Source organism: Eleginops maclovinus, chromosome 3 (assembly GCF_036324505.1).
Source record: "Eleginops maclovinus isolate JMC-PN-2008 ecotype Puerto Natales chromosome 3, JC_Emac_rtc_rv5, whole genome shotgun sequence".
NCBI lineage: Eukaryota > Metazoa > Chordata > Actinopteri > Perciformes > Eleginopidae > Eleginops > Eleginops maclovinus.
The window spans coordinates 12,692,741-12,707,028 of record NC_086351.1 but is presented as its reverse complement, the minus strand read 5'-3'; the positions used below and the strand labels follow the sequence as shown (position 1 = coordinate 12,707,028).

The window sequence follows — 14,288 nt, the reverse complement described above, 5'->3', positions numbered from 1 at the left end:
ATTGCATTAAGAGGATTGCATTAATTTGTTTTGTACAATCTCACACCTGCTACTTATACAAATAGTTATTTGACAGTCTAGCTTAAGTTAAACAATGTCAAGTCCAAATAGTTGCATTCTTAGTGAGTTTTTGATGTGTTTAAAAATGGAAGGATTCCATCTTAACATTTAATTGTGAGTCATTTTGACTCTCAGACCATGTAAGTACAAACAACACAACAGCAAGTCACTAAAACATCCAAACACTTAGTCCAGTCAGGTTCTGTGCAGGCATCTCGCTTCATTACGTTTTTACATTTAGCTAATGTTCTGATCTTGCATGACTTAAAACAACTAATTGAAACGGAGTGTATCTGATTCTCCTTAGAAACGCATGTGAGCTCATGACAGACACTAAAAATGTTTGTAGAAACCAGTGATGGAATTCTTTAAATATTCACCCAACAGCTTCATCAATGCATACTTAAACGTTTTTTCAGAATAGAATATAGTAGGGTATCCTAAATGCTCGTTCTTTGTTTGAGTGCTGCTGACCGGCTGTATGTTACCAAGTCTTTGAGCAATCTATTTGCACACGTTGAAAGTATCGTATTAAAAAACACGTTACGTTTGTTGAAAGCATTCACTGAAAAAAAACTGTGTGTTTTATTGATCCCTACCCAAAATATCCTTTTGTTCTAAAATGTAGGATTGCTTCTGCTCTTTCTCCAACAACAAGCTGCTCAGTCAATAAGACACTAAGGTGGAAGGTGAGACTGCTTTAGTAATCTGCTTTAGTACTGCTTTGAAGTTCTGGTACCTTCTTGAATATTTACTCTTCATCTCCAAAAACATTTATGATTTTAACACCAGCAAAAGAAATTAATGTTCATGAGTTCATTCTTTGCAAAGTTGTGAATTTTATATGTAAATTCATGACTTTGTACTGAAAAAAGCCTGTAAAAATACAAGAAAATATTAATTGAGAATGGTCCTAAAATAATGTATTTTTAACCATCACAATATGTAGAAACCGACATTCTTTACAGCCGACTAAAAAATGATTCAAACATAATGACTTTATTTACAAATGCTGCAAAACAAATGGTCTATAAAATTAATCAATTTGGTGGGAAAAGTGATTCCTGCAGTAAATCTGTTGTCTGAGAGATCCATCCATTTACATTTGATCAATTCCAAACACAAAACATGCTGTCTCTTTGACCAATTATAACATTAGAATAAAGTTGCTAATTACAGGGATAGAACAGGCTGCATCCAAAGTCACAAAGAAGTAGTCAAGTTGGTTTCAAGTCAGAGCTTAGATGATTTGTCACTTTGTGACTTCAACATCAAATATAAAGTCTTCTGGTAGGGTCTCAGTGGGCATGCTTTTCAGCTGCTCATCATACTTGCGGAGAGTCCAGAGTTTCTCCAGTTCGTACACTTCTCTGGTCTCTGGTAGCATGAAGTGGACCACCATGTTCCCTGAGACAGAAAAAAAGAGCAAGAAAGTGAACACCAAGGGTAATTCTATCTATCATCAATTTTATATCAACTGTCTAAAGTAGATATTATAAAATAGGATCGCTATGTTTAACATACCAAAGTCAATACACATCCAGTCTTCTGCATCCTTTCCTTCGATCTTGACATTCGGTGCTCCCTCTTTCTTTAGAAACTTGTACTGTTGGAAAATGATCCATTGTTTAGGTTTCAATAACACACTGCAGATATAATCATTTATAAGAAGGCAATGAGAATAGAAAAGTTAGTTACCACTTTGATGGCATAAAGGGCCATTGCACGGAGGTGTCTCGACGATACACCACTGACAACAATAAAGTACTCAGCGTATGTGATCTGCTCTGGTACTTTAATCACACAGATGTCCACGGCATTTTCCTGACGAAGTAGAGAGACCAGTACATCAAGAGTGAACTTCTTTGGAGATCCTGAAGAAAAAACAAGAATGAAACATTTAGTCGTAATTGAATCAAGCTAAAAAAGGTTGCTCAACAGTATGTGAACACTACAGTATATCTGTTGGTGCTCTTGCATGGCTACTAGTTGAATTCTGTTTGTGTTGAAACTGAGAAATACCATCACGTGCAATGATTGCCAGATTCAGAATGGCAAAGGGGCCTTATCCAGTATTACTGCTGTTGGTTAAACAAAATAAGTCACCTAAGGCTCTGGTAAATGTTGATAGGCATTCCAACTACTTTCTAAAAATGTAAAGGCAAAACTATTCATATTTTATTTAGAAAGAAAACTACCAGCACAATATATAATCAAATAATAAGTGTTAGTTGCAATACCAACAGATTCAATTAGAGTTGTGTAATGTTTCATTTCAGATATATCTTTGAATCAATTTCTATCTGTATCCAACTATGTATCTGTACTTTTTAACTCAAGTTTTAATGAGCTATCATACTGTAAAACAAGGAAAAGTTGCCCATCGTCAAATTTAACCAACCTGAACAAAAGAAGTTGTGATTTTAGCTTTCTATTATCTTTAGACAACTACATAATGAACAGTTGTCGAACAATCTGTCCAACGATACGTTTACAGGTCACTCACATTAAGTATTTCACCTAACGTTACTTACTTTGATTCAGTGCACTGCTGTCACTCTCCATCTCCGGTGATTCCTCTCGAAATACGCCAGTGCTTTTCGTTGATTCATCGCTTTCATGACAAATCTCTGAGTATAATCTTTTTGTGTCTAAATTAAGTGTGGATACGTGATGTCGATGCAGACATGATGGTACATTTGTCGTGAAAAGTGGAGGAAAACACACATGTTTACGAGCTTTAGGGACCAAACAGACGCTTCTAAAAACGCCAGCGCCATCCAGTAAAACGCTTATTTTAGATACCGAGATTAGATTCTTAGACCGAGAGAGAATATTCATGATTTCAATTTAAACAACATCACAACACACACGAGCATGTAGGACAGGAGCTTAAAACAGGAAGTGACCTTGGCTTTTGATTGGTTGGTATGGCTTCTTCGTTGGTCCCGGGCCTGAGATAAAGAAAGATCACCTCCTATCGATGACAGATGGTATCAACATCAGAACAAATAATATAATGTATAATGGATAGCAAATTGAAATCAAGAGAAAGGCATAAGATTAAATCTTTACATTTATTTCTGTAGGAAAAGTGCAGGAATGAAAAATATATAGTTTTACAAAATCAATACCTCTGCCCTTTATTGGGCGTTCTGTATAAAATCGTAAACATTCTCCAATGTCAGATAATCAATATTAATACCACCTGAGATAGTGTATAATCAAATTGCCCAGTACATTGATCCATTAAAACCAGAATATTAAGTATGTAAACAAAACATTGTCATGCATTTGTAGATCAGAACAATGTCCTTTTTTGTACATTTTTGTTCCCTTGGACTCTTTTTTCTCGTCAAGTCAATCAGCACAGTCAGAGTCCATAATAACATTCAGTCTCAAGCCCACAGGAATATGGTCCGTAAGGCCAGCCAGCTTGGTAATAAAGGTCAGCGCTTCAATTTCCTAGTTGGAGACAAAGAGAGTGTGTTTTTATTAATGCTTTTATGAAATAGATAACTTGCTGTTTGAGATGTTAACACAAAAGTACTGACTTAACGTTGTTTTGCCATAATGATTGTTTAATGAATTATATGTAGCATCTAAGATATTTGTTCCTTCAAGAACCGTAGAAAAGGGAGGAAGTAAGAGAAGAATGAGTAGGAGAGATTGTGAAAAACAAAAGGACACATACTGTTCGGCAGTGCTTTGAAATGGAGCTTTCACGGTATAGGATGTAGTCGATCCGACGTCCAATCCATGGCTGATCCGACTCAGGGTAAACCAACGGGCGGTCCTTTGCAGGAACAGGAGGGGAGATGTACTGCTTTCTTAGCTCTTCCCTCTCTAAGGTTCTAAACACATACACAGAGAAAACAAAAGGAAGCTTCAGCAAATAAAAAGTGAGGGAGGAGTTTGGTTCATGTCCCATGAGTAATCGTGTGCAGCGCAGAAGCTGGTGAAAGTGGAACTGACTTTACCTCTGTAGATTTTCTGGGGTGTTTATGTCATCTTCATACAATGTGGGCTGCTCCAGCAGAGTGCCTTTAGATGCAAACAAATTAAATACCAATTGAATTATTTGTCTTGTATATATATGTAGTATTGTAGTACTGCACTGTAGTGCTCACCAATGACCCATGGCTTCTCTTTTCCAGGCCCTGCCCTGCATGGATCTTTGTATTCTTCAAACAGACAGTGATTCTGTTCCAGGGAGTCATCTAAAAAAAAACAGAACATTAAAACATTATTTTGTCAACATGAAAACAAATGGCATATATATATTATACAACAAAACAATACAAAAAATATTCAATGTCGCACCAGGTGAGCAGTTGTCGAAGTTGAGATCTCCACAAAGCACATCAAAAGCAACGTCCTCATCTGGGAATTTGTTGGCAGCTTGAAAATCGCCAATCCACTTGGTAACCATGTTTAACTGCTCACAGCGAATTTCTCCTTCACCTGAAAGAAAGACAGTTATCACAGACTCTTCATATCTTATTGTCTTTTAAGCCAAATGCCAATTTTTTTTCCTTCTGAAAAGTGTACTTGCCTTCTGGTGCATGAAGATGTGTGCAGTTAAAATAGCCAACCACTCTCCTCTGTTTTTGACTCTGCCCGATTAGCACCTTAAAGTTTTACAAACAAGCATTATATCTATATTCACTGAGTTCATACTGACACAAAAATGAATAATTATTTTCAATTCCACAAAACAAGAAAGACAACTATATTTACCAATGGTGGCTTTAATAACATTATTCAGAAAGATACCTTAGCAGAAAGGAGGCCCTTGGCAGCCAGTGCATCCTCCCCCCTGCTGTTAGGGAAGCAGTGGTACTGGGCCTCCAGCACAGGGAACCGGCTGGCTAGGAACAGGCCACTGTTGAGGAACTTGAAAGAGGAACATCTGCCTGGTGGCTGGCAGGCATACACACCAATGTCATACAGTATGTGTCCAAACACAGGTCTTAGTGCTCGAGTGAGTTTCTGTGCTGCCCTCTTATCAAACACCTCTTCCAGGCACAGTATGTCCACATTGGCTGGGAACAATGAAGACACTTCCCATGGAACATCGCCCTTCTGGCGGAGACCCTGGGAGAGCAAAGCTCGGGGAGCACTGCGGTGACCTGCCCGGTCCCGCTGGTTGGAATTTTGATTGGAATTGAAAAGGGGAGATGGTGAGTCATCGGAAGGCTCTTTTGTATCATCAGAGGTCACACAGACCACTTGACTATTGGACTGTGTGATTGAAACATTTACTTCAGCTGAATCGGAATGATTTACTGGGGACTGTGCTTGTCTTTCAGTAGCCCCGTATGAAGATGAGTTAGCTGTGGGGAGTATGCTGTTGGAGGGGCTGAGAGTACCACAGCTGCTGGGGGAGTCAACAAAGATACGGATATCGTTCCGACACACACCCTGCACAATGTGCTGACCAATAACAGCTGCCCTTTGCTGAGTGTGCCCCAGGTTGTTAAAACGAGCAAGGCTGTCAGGCAACAGACAGAGGTTGGCTGTGGCAAATCCAAATGATGCCTTTCCTACCAGCTCAAATCCACTGTGTGTCTCCCTCTCTAGTGAGGACGGGGGCTCTCTATGGTAGAGAAAGGGCCTGCGACAGGCCTGAAGAGGTGCCCAGAGAATAAATCCCAATAAGGCGAATGGAGCTGCGAGGAAAAAAAGAATAAAGAAGATAATGAAGCCGAAGAAGACCTTGAGGGGGTGGAGGTAGCATTCTTTTTCCAGTCGCTGCGTTTGTTCCAGGGTGGTGGACTTGCACACAGCAATGAGTCGATCGAGAAACCAGAAGCAAGGCAGGATGAGTGCCCATCCCACAGCATGGATGCCTGCAACAAACCCATTAGGAAATGGAGAAGCCTTCAGGGCCATGCCTCTGCGCCTTTTCTAAGCAACAATCAGGAAAACCACCATGGGGTCTTCACTATTCTAAACACGCTCCCGTTCTAGCCTCACTCTGGTGCAAAGACTCCCTCATGGGCTCCTAAAACAAGAAAAAGAAATGAAGATGTCATGGCATGGTTCTTACAACCCATATTCACATCTCCACTATGCATTATCAGGACTAACTGGCTTTCATTTGCACATTGACTTCATGTCCAAACATGCAGTTGTAGGAAATATGATGCAACTGACAGCTGGACTGACAACAATACAGTCAGGTGCAGGGGGGAGACCAGACGAGCTTAGTGGAAGCTTATGCAATTACTCATAATCACCTTTAAGGAGACAAAGAGAAAAACATGGTGTAAACCGCCTATAATCCTGCTATCATAATCTGACGTGTTGTTGTCTGAACACCACACCATTGTTTACATTGACAAAATGATAGAATCGGAGGATGACACCATGGGTGTGTCAACAACGTATTATTCGTATATTGTTCATTAAATAAAGAAAGTATTTTATCTATTTCGATTCTGAAATACAGCTCTGGAAAAAATTAAGAGACCACTCCAAATGTTTCTTAAATCTTTATCTCTACACGTTTGGCAGCCAGTCCAGTTTTTGGTTGAATTCCAAAACAGAGAAAAATTGTCAGTAGTTTAGAGAATACAATAAAATAAAAAATAATTTAACTCAAAGACAAACCTATAAATAATAAAACGTGAGAAAATGATAATGGTGAAGTGGTTTCTTATTTTTTCCGCTGCTGTATGTGTATTCTATAAAGATATGATATATATGAGCAGCGGAAAACACGACCATTAGGGTACACGACCATTAGGGTACAGTGTTTACATTACGTACGTAATGTAAACACTGTTTAAGTGTGGATAATATGCATTTTAACTTCTATTTCAAAACTTTGACTTGATACTAACACTGGACAAAATACAACAAGGAAATGACAACTCTCAAACCGTACGTACACAAAGACCCTTGTCAAAGCTGGATAGCATCACTTCACTTATGTTGTTAGTGTAGGAATACTGCAAGGGATGTGAGCTGTCAGTGTCACAGGTAAGGTAGTTGGGTCTGTCAGGAATCATACTTGGATTGCTTGTGGGCAGGTATGCTAAGCTAACAGCTTCACTTAGTAAACGATTCAGATAAACATTCAAATCTACAAGAACGTAGATGCGTATGACCGCATTACGTTGATGTGTCCTAGGCACAAGGCTACTGTAACCGCACACTTACTACATGCTTTAAATAGTCTACGTGCATGTATGTCATCGCAAATTAAAGCTGTCAAATGCCCTGTTGCACAGCTAGCTTAAGCACTCGGTTAACGTGGCATCTTACCTTGGCACGAAAACTGGGACAGTCCGTCTGATGAACCCAAAAAGCAAACAACCTAATTATTAATTCATTTAACTACATGTATTTATTATGTTGTCACATGTTCAAATGAAATGATAAGTAAGTAAAATATAGCCGGTTACTAAAGTAGTTATTTTTGTACATAAACGCCTCTGCTCTCACCGGATCATCACACCGGCTTTATGAAGCCACGCCCCGATGACGTAGGCATGGTGTCTGGCCTGTCTGGCACGTGATCTTTACCTGAGGCGAGCCTAACAAACTATGAATATATTTGATTCATAACTTTTAAAACAAATATTCCGTGGCTTCTGAACAGTCACCATATTTGCACACAAAATATTCGTTTACATATTTTTCGGGGGGGGGGGGGGGGGGTGTCAGTTGTGCACAAAATCATAGCCATACAACATATTGTGTCTTATCAGAGTTTAATTTTTGGATAGTAAGCTCAACTGTGCCCTTTGGAAAGTGAAGTCTACCAGAGAAGGAGAGGCTTTCTATCCCCATCAGCCATACTGCAGAGGCAGGTGAGCAGAACCAGCAGGTCCCTCTTAAGCTCTGTTGGTGCTTTGGTCATTATCAGCTTCATCAGAAAATTTGGATTATTGTAGTCAGTTGCCTGGTCGCTGCTTTCACCCGGCCTCTCCTTCAGGATCCCATAGTTGTTGACAATAAATTCAGTAAAAGCAGGGTGAAGTTCTGTTTTATACCCAAGCTGGTTCAACTTCTTCATGAGGTCACCGTGCCTCTGAGTGAGATGCAGCTGATAGCCCTCATCTACCTTTCCTGTCAGTGGGTGTGTTGATACCTGCAAGACAAGAGAAGAGCCTTGACTTTGTTCTGATTCATATAAGTGGAAAAGTTACGGTTTGCTCAGATTTGATCTCTATCTGCACTGCAAAGTCACTCAACCAGTTTGTTTGTCTTCCATTCTGACCTCTTTTATTTTCCCTGGGATATTGAGCAATGTGAAACCATAAAGCCTCCTGTGGCCCTGAAAGATGTGGGACAGAATCCTCCTATCCAGTTGGTAGGCAACCTCTCCCAGCAATCTATCTGGACCTGTGATCAAATAATTGACTGGGTCTTTTAAAAGCTTGCAACAGAGCAGTTACTGCTCTATAATGTCTGCATGCTTGTCATCCCTCACCTTTGACTTGAAAAGGAGTCTTAGCCTGGGAGCTTTGAAACTCTGTTCTGTCACTTATAGCTGTTTGCACCGAGCTTTGGATGAAAGTTGTGAAATCGACAGGGGATGATGTTCGCTTCAATCTGGTTTGTTGGATGTCTTTTTTGAATTGCCTCTCGTCAAAGGTGTGTTGACACAGACTGGGCGGTTGTCTTCCTGATGTTGAGCAAACTGATGGAAACAAAGCGGTTTGTTGTTGTTGTCATTTATGATTTATTACAAGATTTGATACTTTAAAGAAACAAAACATTAAATGCTTGTACCTAATTGAACTTAAATGGTTTCTTTTACTTTTTTGTACTGTACATATAATTTTTGATTCTGATTTAATGAATGTCTTTTGTTCTTTTTTAAATTGACATAATATGCTCTCCAAAGATTATAATGTTATTAATGATATGTAAAGATACATACCACTGTTTGAGTTGTTACACAATCCTAAATGTATTCAAATAAGAGATTTATTTACATATTCATTCCAGGATTTTGAATTTATCCTAATGCCAATGAAAATCTAGAGAAATTGGATACAGCTAAGGGATGGATAAACTGTTGCTTAGTCTGAATACAAATGTCAGCTGTTTGGTTTGAATGATCTCATTCTAAAGTAAAATTGTTATTAAATACATATGAGACAATGAATTTGGAATTTCATTGCTAAGAAAATAATCGGGTCAGTAGTACTGTTAAACAAGTAGTGTTTCTACTATTAAGAATGTTTGTTTTACACCTTAAAAATAGTCCAGGACAGTTTCAAAAAATGTTTTGCTTTTATTGTGGCACAGCCATAGGTAACTACATGACCTATACAATATAACAAAGCTAATCTGAAGCTGATTAAGGTTAACAATTGTTATCACTGAGAGAAATACTCAGACCATGAAAAAGTCCTGCATTCACAATGTTCCTTAAGTTAAAGTGCAAATGTATTTGCATCAAAGTATACTTTAAGTACCACAAGTAAAAGTACATATTATGTCATTTGGTTCATTTCAGAATAATATATATGTTTTGATTATAATTATTGATGCATTAAGTGTTATCAAAATTGGTAACGGTAGTTTTAGTTACTTTGTATACTGCAGGGTAGATTGAAGTATTTTTTGAGTGTTGATTATATTTCACAATATTAATCAAAATCTGCAAAGTAACTAAAGGTACAAATGTAGTGGAGTAAAAGTACACATTTTGCTTCAAGTAAGATACAATGGAATACTGAAGTTAAGAACAAGTCTCTCAAAATTGTACTTAAGTACAGTACTTGAGTAAATGTACTTGGTTATTTTACACCTTTGTCAATTATATTCTAATAACTTTGCCACTGCCTCAAAGTTTAAACTGCCACCTGACTGCCGTCTAGTGGCAAAGACAAAAACACTTGCAAATACCTGTTAATTCCTCCAGAGTGTCATTGTTACAGCTCTGCATCCTGGCTGTCAGGTCTACATTTTCCTTGAGTAAACCTAACACCGACTTCAACAGATGGTTTTCCTGCCCGAGTTGTTCATTTTTTGACAGCAAGACAGCAACAGTTTGCTCCAGGTCCATCTGGGGGCTCCCAGGTTCACAGATGAACTACGAAATAACCCAAGACTTCCTGGATTTCAAATGATTTTAAATATCAAATCACAACAGAACTGAGTTCTCTGATGCCATTCTGCCAGGATTATTTTATACCATAACACAACAACGGAGATCAGGTTTATAAAATAACTTTATACATAGCATTACAGGTTATTTTGTATCTTAGTTTCACAAAAACCCAGGGTCTGATGAACACCATTATCTAAAGCTTTACTTTTCCAGCAGCTTTTACTCAGTTGCCATGGTGACACATCTTTTGACATGCAAGTTAAGCAACTGGTATGTTTTCATACACTCCCTTTTTTATAGCTTGTCTTATTCCTGCTGGCTTATAGGTTATACTGGTGAATTCAACCCTGGAAAAATGTATTTGACAAATAATCACAACTCAAAGTCCACTTTACTATCTTTTTCCAAAGTTTTAACCACATAATAACAATATTTTTATTAAACTCCTTCTGCGGACCAAGGCTGTGTGATGGAGTTGAATGCTTTTGAAAAAGCTAGAGCCAAATACTTGTACCTTTTGATTTGATTTCAATTATTTTCTAAATATAAAATCAAGTTTAGTATCACACGTTACACAGCTCATAAAATGTCAATGACAACAAACTACAACAAAGACAATCTATATATATATATAAAAAAAACCTTTTCATTGGGTGAAGCAAAACGATGTTCAAGCTATGTGATCAAAGTACACTACAAGACAAAATTTAAATCAGGATATAGGTAAATCACTACTAGACACAAACTCAAGGCAATTTTCCGTCAGAATTTTACACTGTTGTTCCTCCAGCTCAGCTTCCCCTTGCTCTTCCAATGATAGCAAGAATATAGAGGAAGATGTTAACGATGTCCATGTACAGGTTGAGAGCAGCAAAGATATATTCCTCTGGACTCAGGGCCAATTCCTTGTTGCCAAGCAGCAGCTGCGTGTCCACCGCCAGGAACTGTAACATGGAAGATATTTGCAATGGGTTTACTACACATGTTATGTCATGTTAAAAAGCAGGATTTAAAATCTCTACTTGGAGTTTGATTACCCCAATCAGGTTATTGGATCATTTTGAGACATTTCTAGCTGTTTTTAGGCTTTTTAGTTTGAAATCTTGATATTTACACAAGATTGCCAAATGCTACCAAATGGGGTAAATAGGCATAAAGCACTCTTTGTCAACATTTGCTAGGACTTTCAGATCCCTTGGCTTTAATCTAAAGCAAACATATTATGCTATTATGTTTGTTTTTTTTTTAAGAGAAATAGTACAACAGTAGGACTTACACAGGTGAAGAGCAACGCTCCCAGTCCAGAGTACACAATGTGCAAAATCCTGTCACGAATGAAGATGCAGAGGATGCCGAAGATGAAGAGGACAATTAGGCAGACGAAAAGCACCCCATAACAGGAAGTGAAGTCGTACTTGGTCTGTGGGAAGAGGCCATGATACATTAAGGTCACATCACAAATTCACACATTAAGGTTGTTGCGAATTGCATGCCTACAAGGGGCATGGAGTGACGGACACAAACCTGCAGGGAGAAGATAACCACAGTGAAGCACACGACTGCTGTGATTCCCACTGCCATGACAACTGTATCAGTGTCATGGAAGCTGGCGATCATTCCCACCATGTAGGACATGCTGAGAGTCAGGACAGACTGGAAGCAAAAAACAGAATTACATCAGCTAAGTTTCAGGGCATAAATAGGAAGTGACACATCAGTTTTTGGTTACTAAACAGGGATTTTGGAAGCTCAATCTTAATGTAATATGTGTAATATTTTAAGAGTAGGAGAGTCTAATATCATAACTGTAGGCTCTACCACATCAAAAATACTTTGACGTTCTTTAAAACATTTCATTTAAGAAAGCATAGTCGAAAAACTATTTTTCATTCATAATCCAAAAAGCCTACGCAATGATGATTCAATTATCCAGATAAAATCTGAAAAGGCTTACTAATGCAACCAGGTTCCAAGGATGTCTTCGGCGAACGCTTCCACAGCAGCTGATCACACACACCGACACAAAGAATATGACATAGGACACAAAGTAGGTCCAGCTGTTAAGCATGACAAACACCTTGACTTCATTCACAAATGTGAAAACAGCCACAAAGGCGAATGTCACCATCAGCTGAGCAGTCAACACCAAGAACACCTGAAGAGAAGAGTAGATTATTAGACAGCAGTCACAGATAATATTTATACAATGGTCTATTGTTTCTTTGAAGATGGATCTCATGTTGTATCAAATAACATGATTAAGTCTAAAACAGAGTTTATGTTTAAGGTTGTGTTTTTGAGTAAGAAAGATGTGTGAAAATCTTAAATTAAATTTGGTGGAAAGTATGGCAAACGTCAGGATATATGTTTTTTGTTATTTTAACATTAAATGATTGTGCTTGATCATTAAATGATCAAGTGTCTAGTGTCTGTTTATCACAAAAAGCATTTTTGATGTAAATCCATATCTAGATGCAGATAAATCAATCTCTACATATTGCAGCTTCAAGACAAATCAAATGAAAATAAAAGGCATTTCAATGCATACATAATAATCAAAAAATAAATTGTTTAAACTTTGTATGCCCACAAGATCTGTTTACCTTTCGAATAAAGGCTCTTCTTATGCTCTTGTTATCTAATCCAAAGTCAAAGTCTTGATTCTCATGAAAGGGTGGTGGCTCTTCCTCGCTATGGTAAACATCATCTGCATTGGCACCAAACAGAAACATTACATGTATGAAATGACACAACGAATGTAACAACATCTGTTTAAAGAATGTACCAATGTAAGGAATACTAACCATTGAAGTTTCCATTAAACCCTGGGCCAGGAGGAAAATGTGGTGAGGGAGAGGGTTTGCCTCCATATCCTAGACCGTCTTGGGGGTTCATTCCAAAAGCTCCAGGAACCCCTGGCCCGAAAGCAGTCGGTGGGGGGAAAGGGAGTCCACCAGGAGCAGAGAAACCACCAGCAGCAGGGAAACCACCAGGAGCAGGGAAACCACCAGGAGCAGCGAAACCACCAGGAGCAGCGAAACCACCAGCAGCAGGAACACCACCAGGAGCAGGAACACCACCAGGAGCAGAGAAACCACCAGGAGCAGGAACACCACCAGGAGCAGCGAAACCACCAGCGCCGGGAAAATCACCAGGAGAGGGACCAAGGAAACCAGTAGGAGCAGGGAAACCTCCACCAGTAGCAGGGGCTCCGAACATGTTTTGGCCAGGCATATTCATGCCAAATCCAGCAGGGAACGCTGGCTGACCGGGAAGCGAGGGTGGCGAAGGCACCCCCTCAACCGGAGCATATGCAGTCTTCTCGATGCTCATCTCTGGCTCGGATCGGGAGCACAGACCCGCTGGAGGGGTTCCATTATGGGATGGATGGAAAACATAAAACAAAAAGAAGACAAATGAGAGGTTATCAGGGTGAAAGTGAATAGCACTGTTTAGACGCTGATAGAACGTGACGGGCGCTATGAGACAGTGATTCACTTGTATATCATAATTAATAACAAGGCTGCTACCGTCTCTGATGCTAACCATCGATCGACAATTTAATACAAAACGAATAATGTAAACATATTGTGTTTTTTAACAACTAATGTGAGGGTTAAACAAAGGTTGGGGCTCTGCTTTTATAACGTAATCATTTTATTTTCACTGAATACTTTCGATTTTGTAAATGTAACGTGGCTAGGCCCCGACATGATTTTAAATGCAAGAAACGGCCATAAGGCCTACATGCATGATGATATTTCAGTTAAAGCTAACGCACAGATATAATTAATATTGTGATTTGGAAAAGACCGATCTCACATTCTCTGTAAAACGGAACAACACAAAATGGCCATGTTTTTTTGCACCAAACAATAACGTAAGCTGATATGGTTTAACAAGTGAAAGGCAACACAAATCAACAAAGTAAGGATATATTAAGTATTTCAAAACTACTCACAATCCCCCTGATCAAAGTGTCAATTCCAGTTGGGCTCTAGCAAAATTATTTGAGTGTTTTTCTGCAGGTTCCGCACCACTTCGGGGTTTTTTGGTCACTGCCAGTAAACTGCTGTTACCTCTCCGCCCCCAGGATGCGGAATGTTACGTTCAGGACAAATTAAATGGCTGGTAAAAACGAGAAACATACCCA

General features: G+C 38.9%; 4 protein-coding genes across 4 annotated transcripts; all 4 read right to left on the bottom strand.

Annotated features, from left to right (window-relative positions):
• Positions 1-1,040: 1,040 nt before the first annotated feature.
• malsu1 (mitochondrial assembly of ribosomal large subunit 1) lies at positions 1,041-2,981 on the bottom strand. The gene is made up of 4 exons (XM_063879546.1): positions 2,595-2,981; positions 1,759-1,934; positions 1,585-1,666; positions 1,041-1,467 (listed from the first exon to the last, which is right to left on the bottom strand). Exons 1-4 carry the CDS (start codon positions 2,899-2,901, stop codon positions 1,313-1,315), a joined length of 720 nt encoding a protein of 239 aa, XP_063735616.1. The 5' UTR covers positions 2,902-2,981; the 3' UTR covers positions 1,041-1,312.
• Positions 2,982-3,118: 137 nt separating this feature from the next.
• On the bottom strand, positions 3,119-7,569 carry smpd5 (sphingomyelin phosphodiesterase 5). The gene is made up of 8 exons (XM_063879545.1): positions 7,333-7,569; positions 4,837-6,067; positions 4,616-4,691; positions 4,384-4,524; positions 4,191-4,280; positions 4,041-4,104; positions 3,755-3,914; positions 3,119-3,525 (listed from the first exon to the last, which is right to left on the bottom strand). The coding sequence occupies exons 2-8, from the start codon at positions 5,953-5,955 to the stop codon at positions 3,421-3,423; spliced, it is 1,755 nt and encodes a 584-aa protein (XP_063735615.1). The 5' UTR covers positions 5,956-6,067; positions 7,333-7,569; the 3' UTR covers positions 3,119-3,420.
• Positions 7,570-7,813: 244 nt separating this feature from the next.
• On the bottom strand, positions 7,814-10,098 carry LOC134862015 (speriolin-like protein). The gene is made up of 4 exons (XM_063879669.1): positions 9,931-10,098; positions 8,504-8,713; positions 8,291-8,415; positions 7,814-8,161 (listed from the first exon to the last, which is right to left on the bottom strand). Exons 1-4 carry the CDS (start codon positions 10,088-10,090, stop codon positions 7,829-7,831), a joined length of 828 nt encoding a protein of 275 aa, XP_063735739.1. The 5' UTR covers positions 10,091-10,098; the 3' UTR covers positions 7,814-7,828.
• Positions 10,099-10,238: 140 nt separating this feature from the next.
• grinab (glutamate receptor, ionotropic, N-methyl D-aspartate-associated protein 1b (glutamate binding)) lies at positions 10,239-14,246 on the bottom strand. The gene is made up of 7 exons (XM_063879668.1): positions 14,097-14,246; positions 12,940-13,497; positions 12,739-12,842; positions 12,090-12,290; positions 11,660-11,788; positions 11,412-11,555; positions 10,239-11,079 (listed from the first exon to the last, which is right to left on the bottom strand). Exons 2-7 carry the CDS (start codon positions 13,466-13,468, stop codon positions 10,927-10,929), a joined length of 1,260 nt encoding a protein of 419 aa, XP_063735738.1. The 5' UTR covers positions 13,469-13,497; positions 14,097-14,246; the 3' UTR covers positions 10,239-10,926.
• Positions 14,247-14,288: the final 42 nt, after the last annotated feature.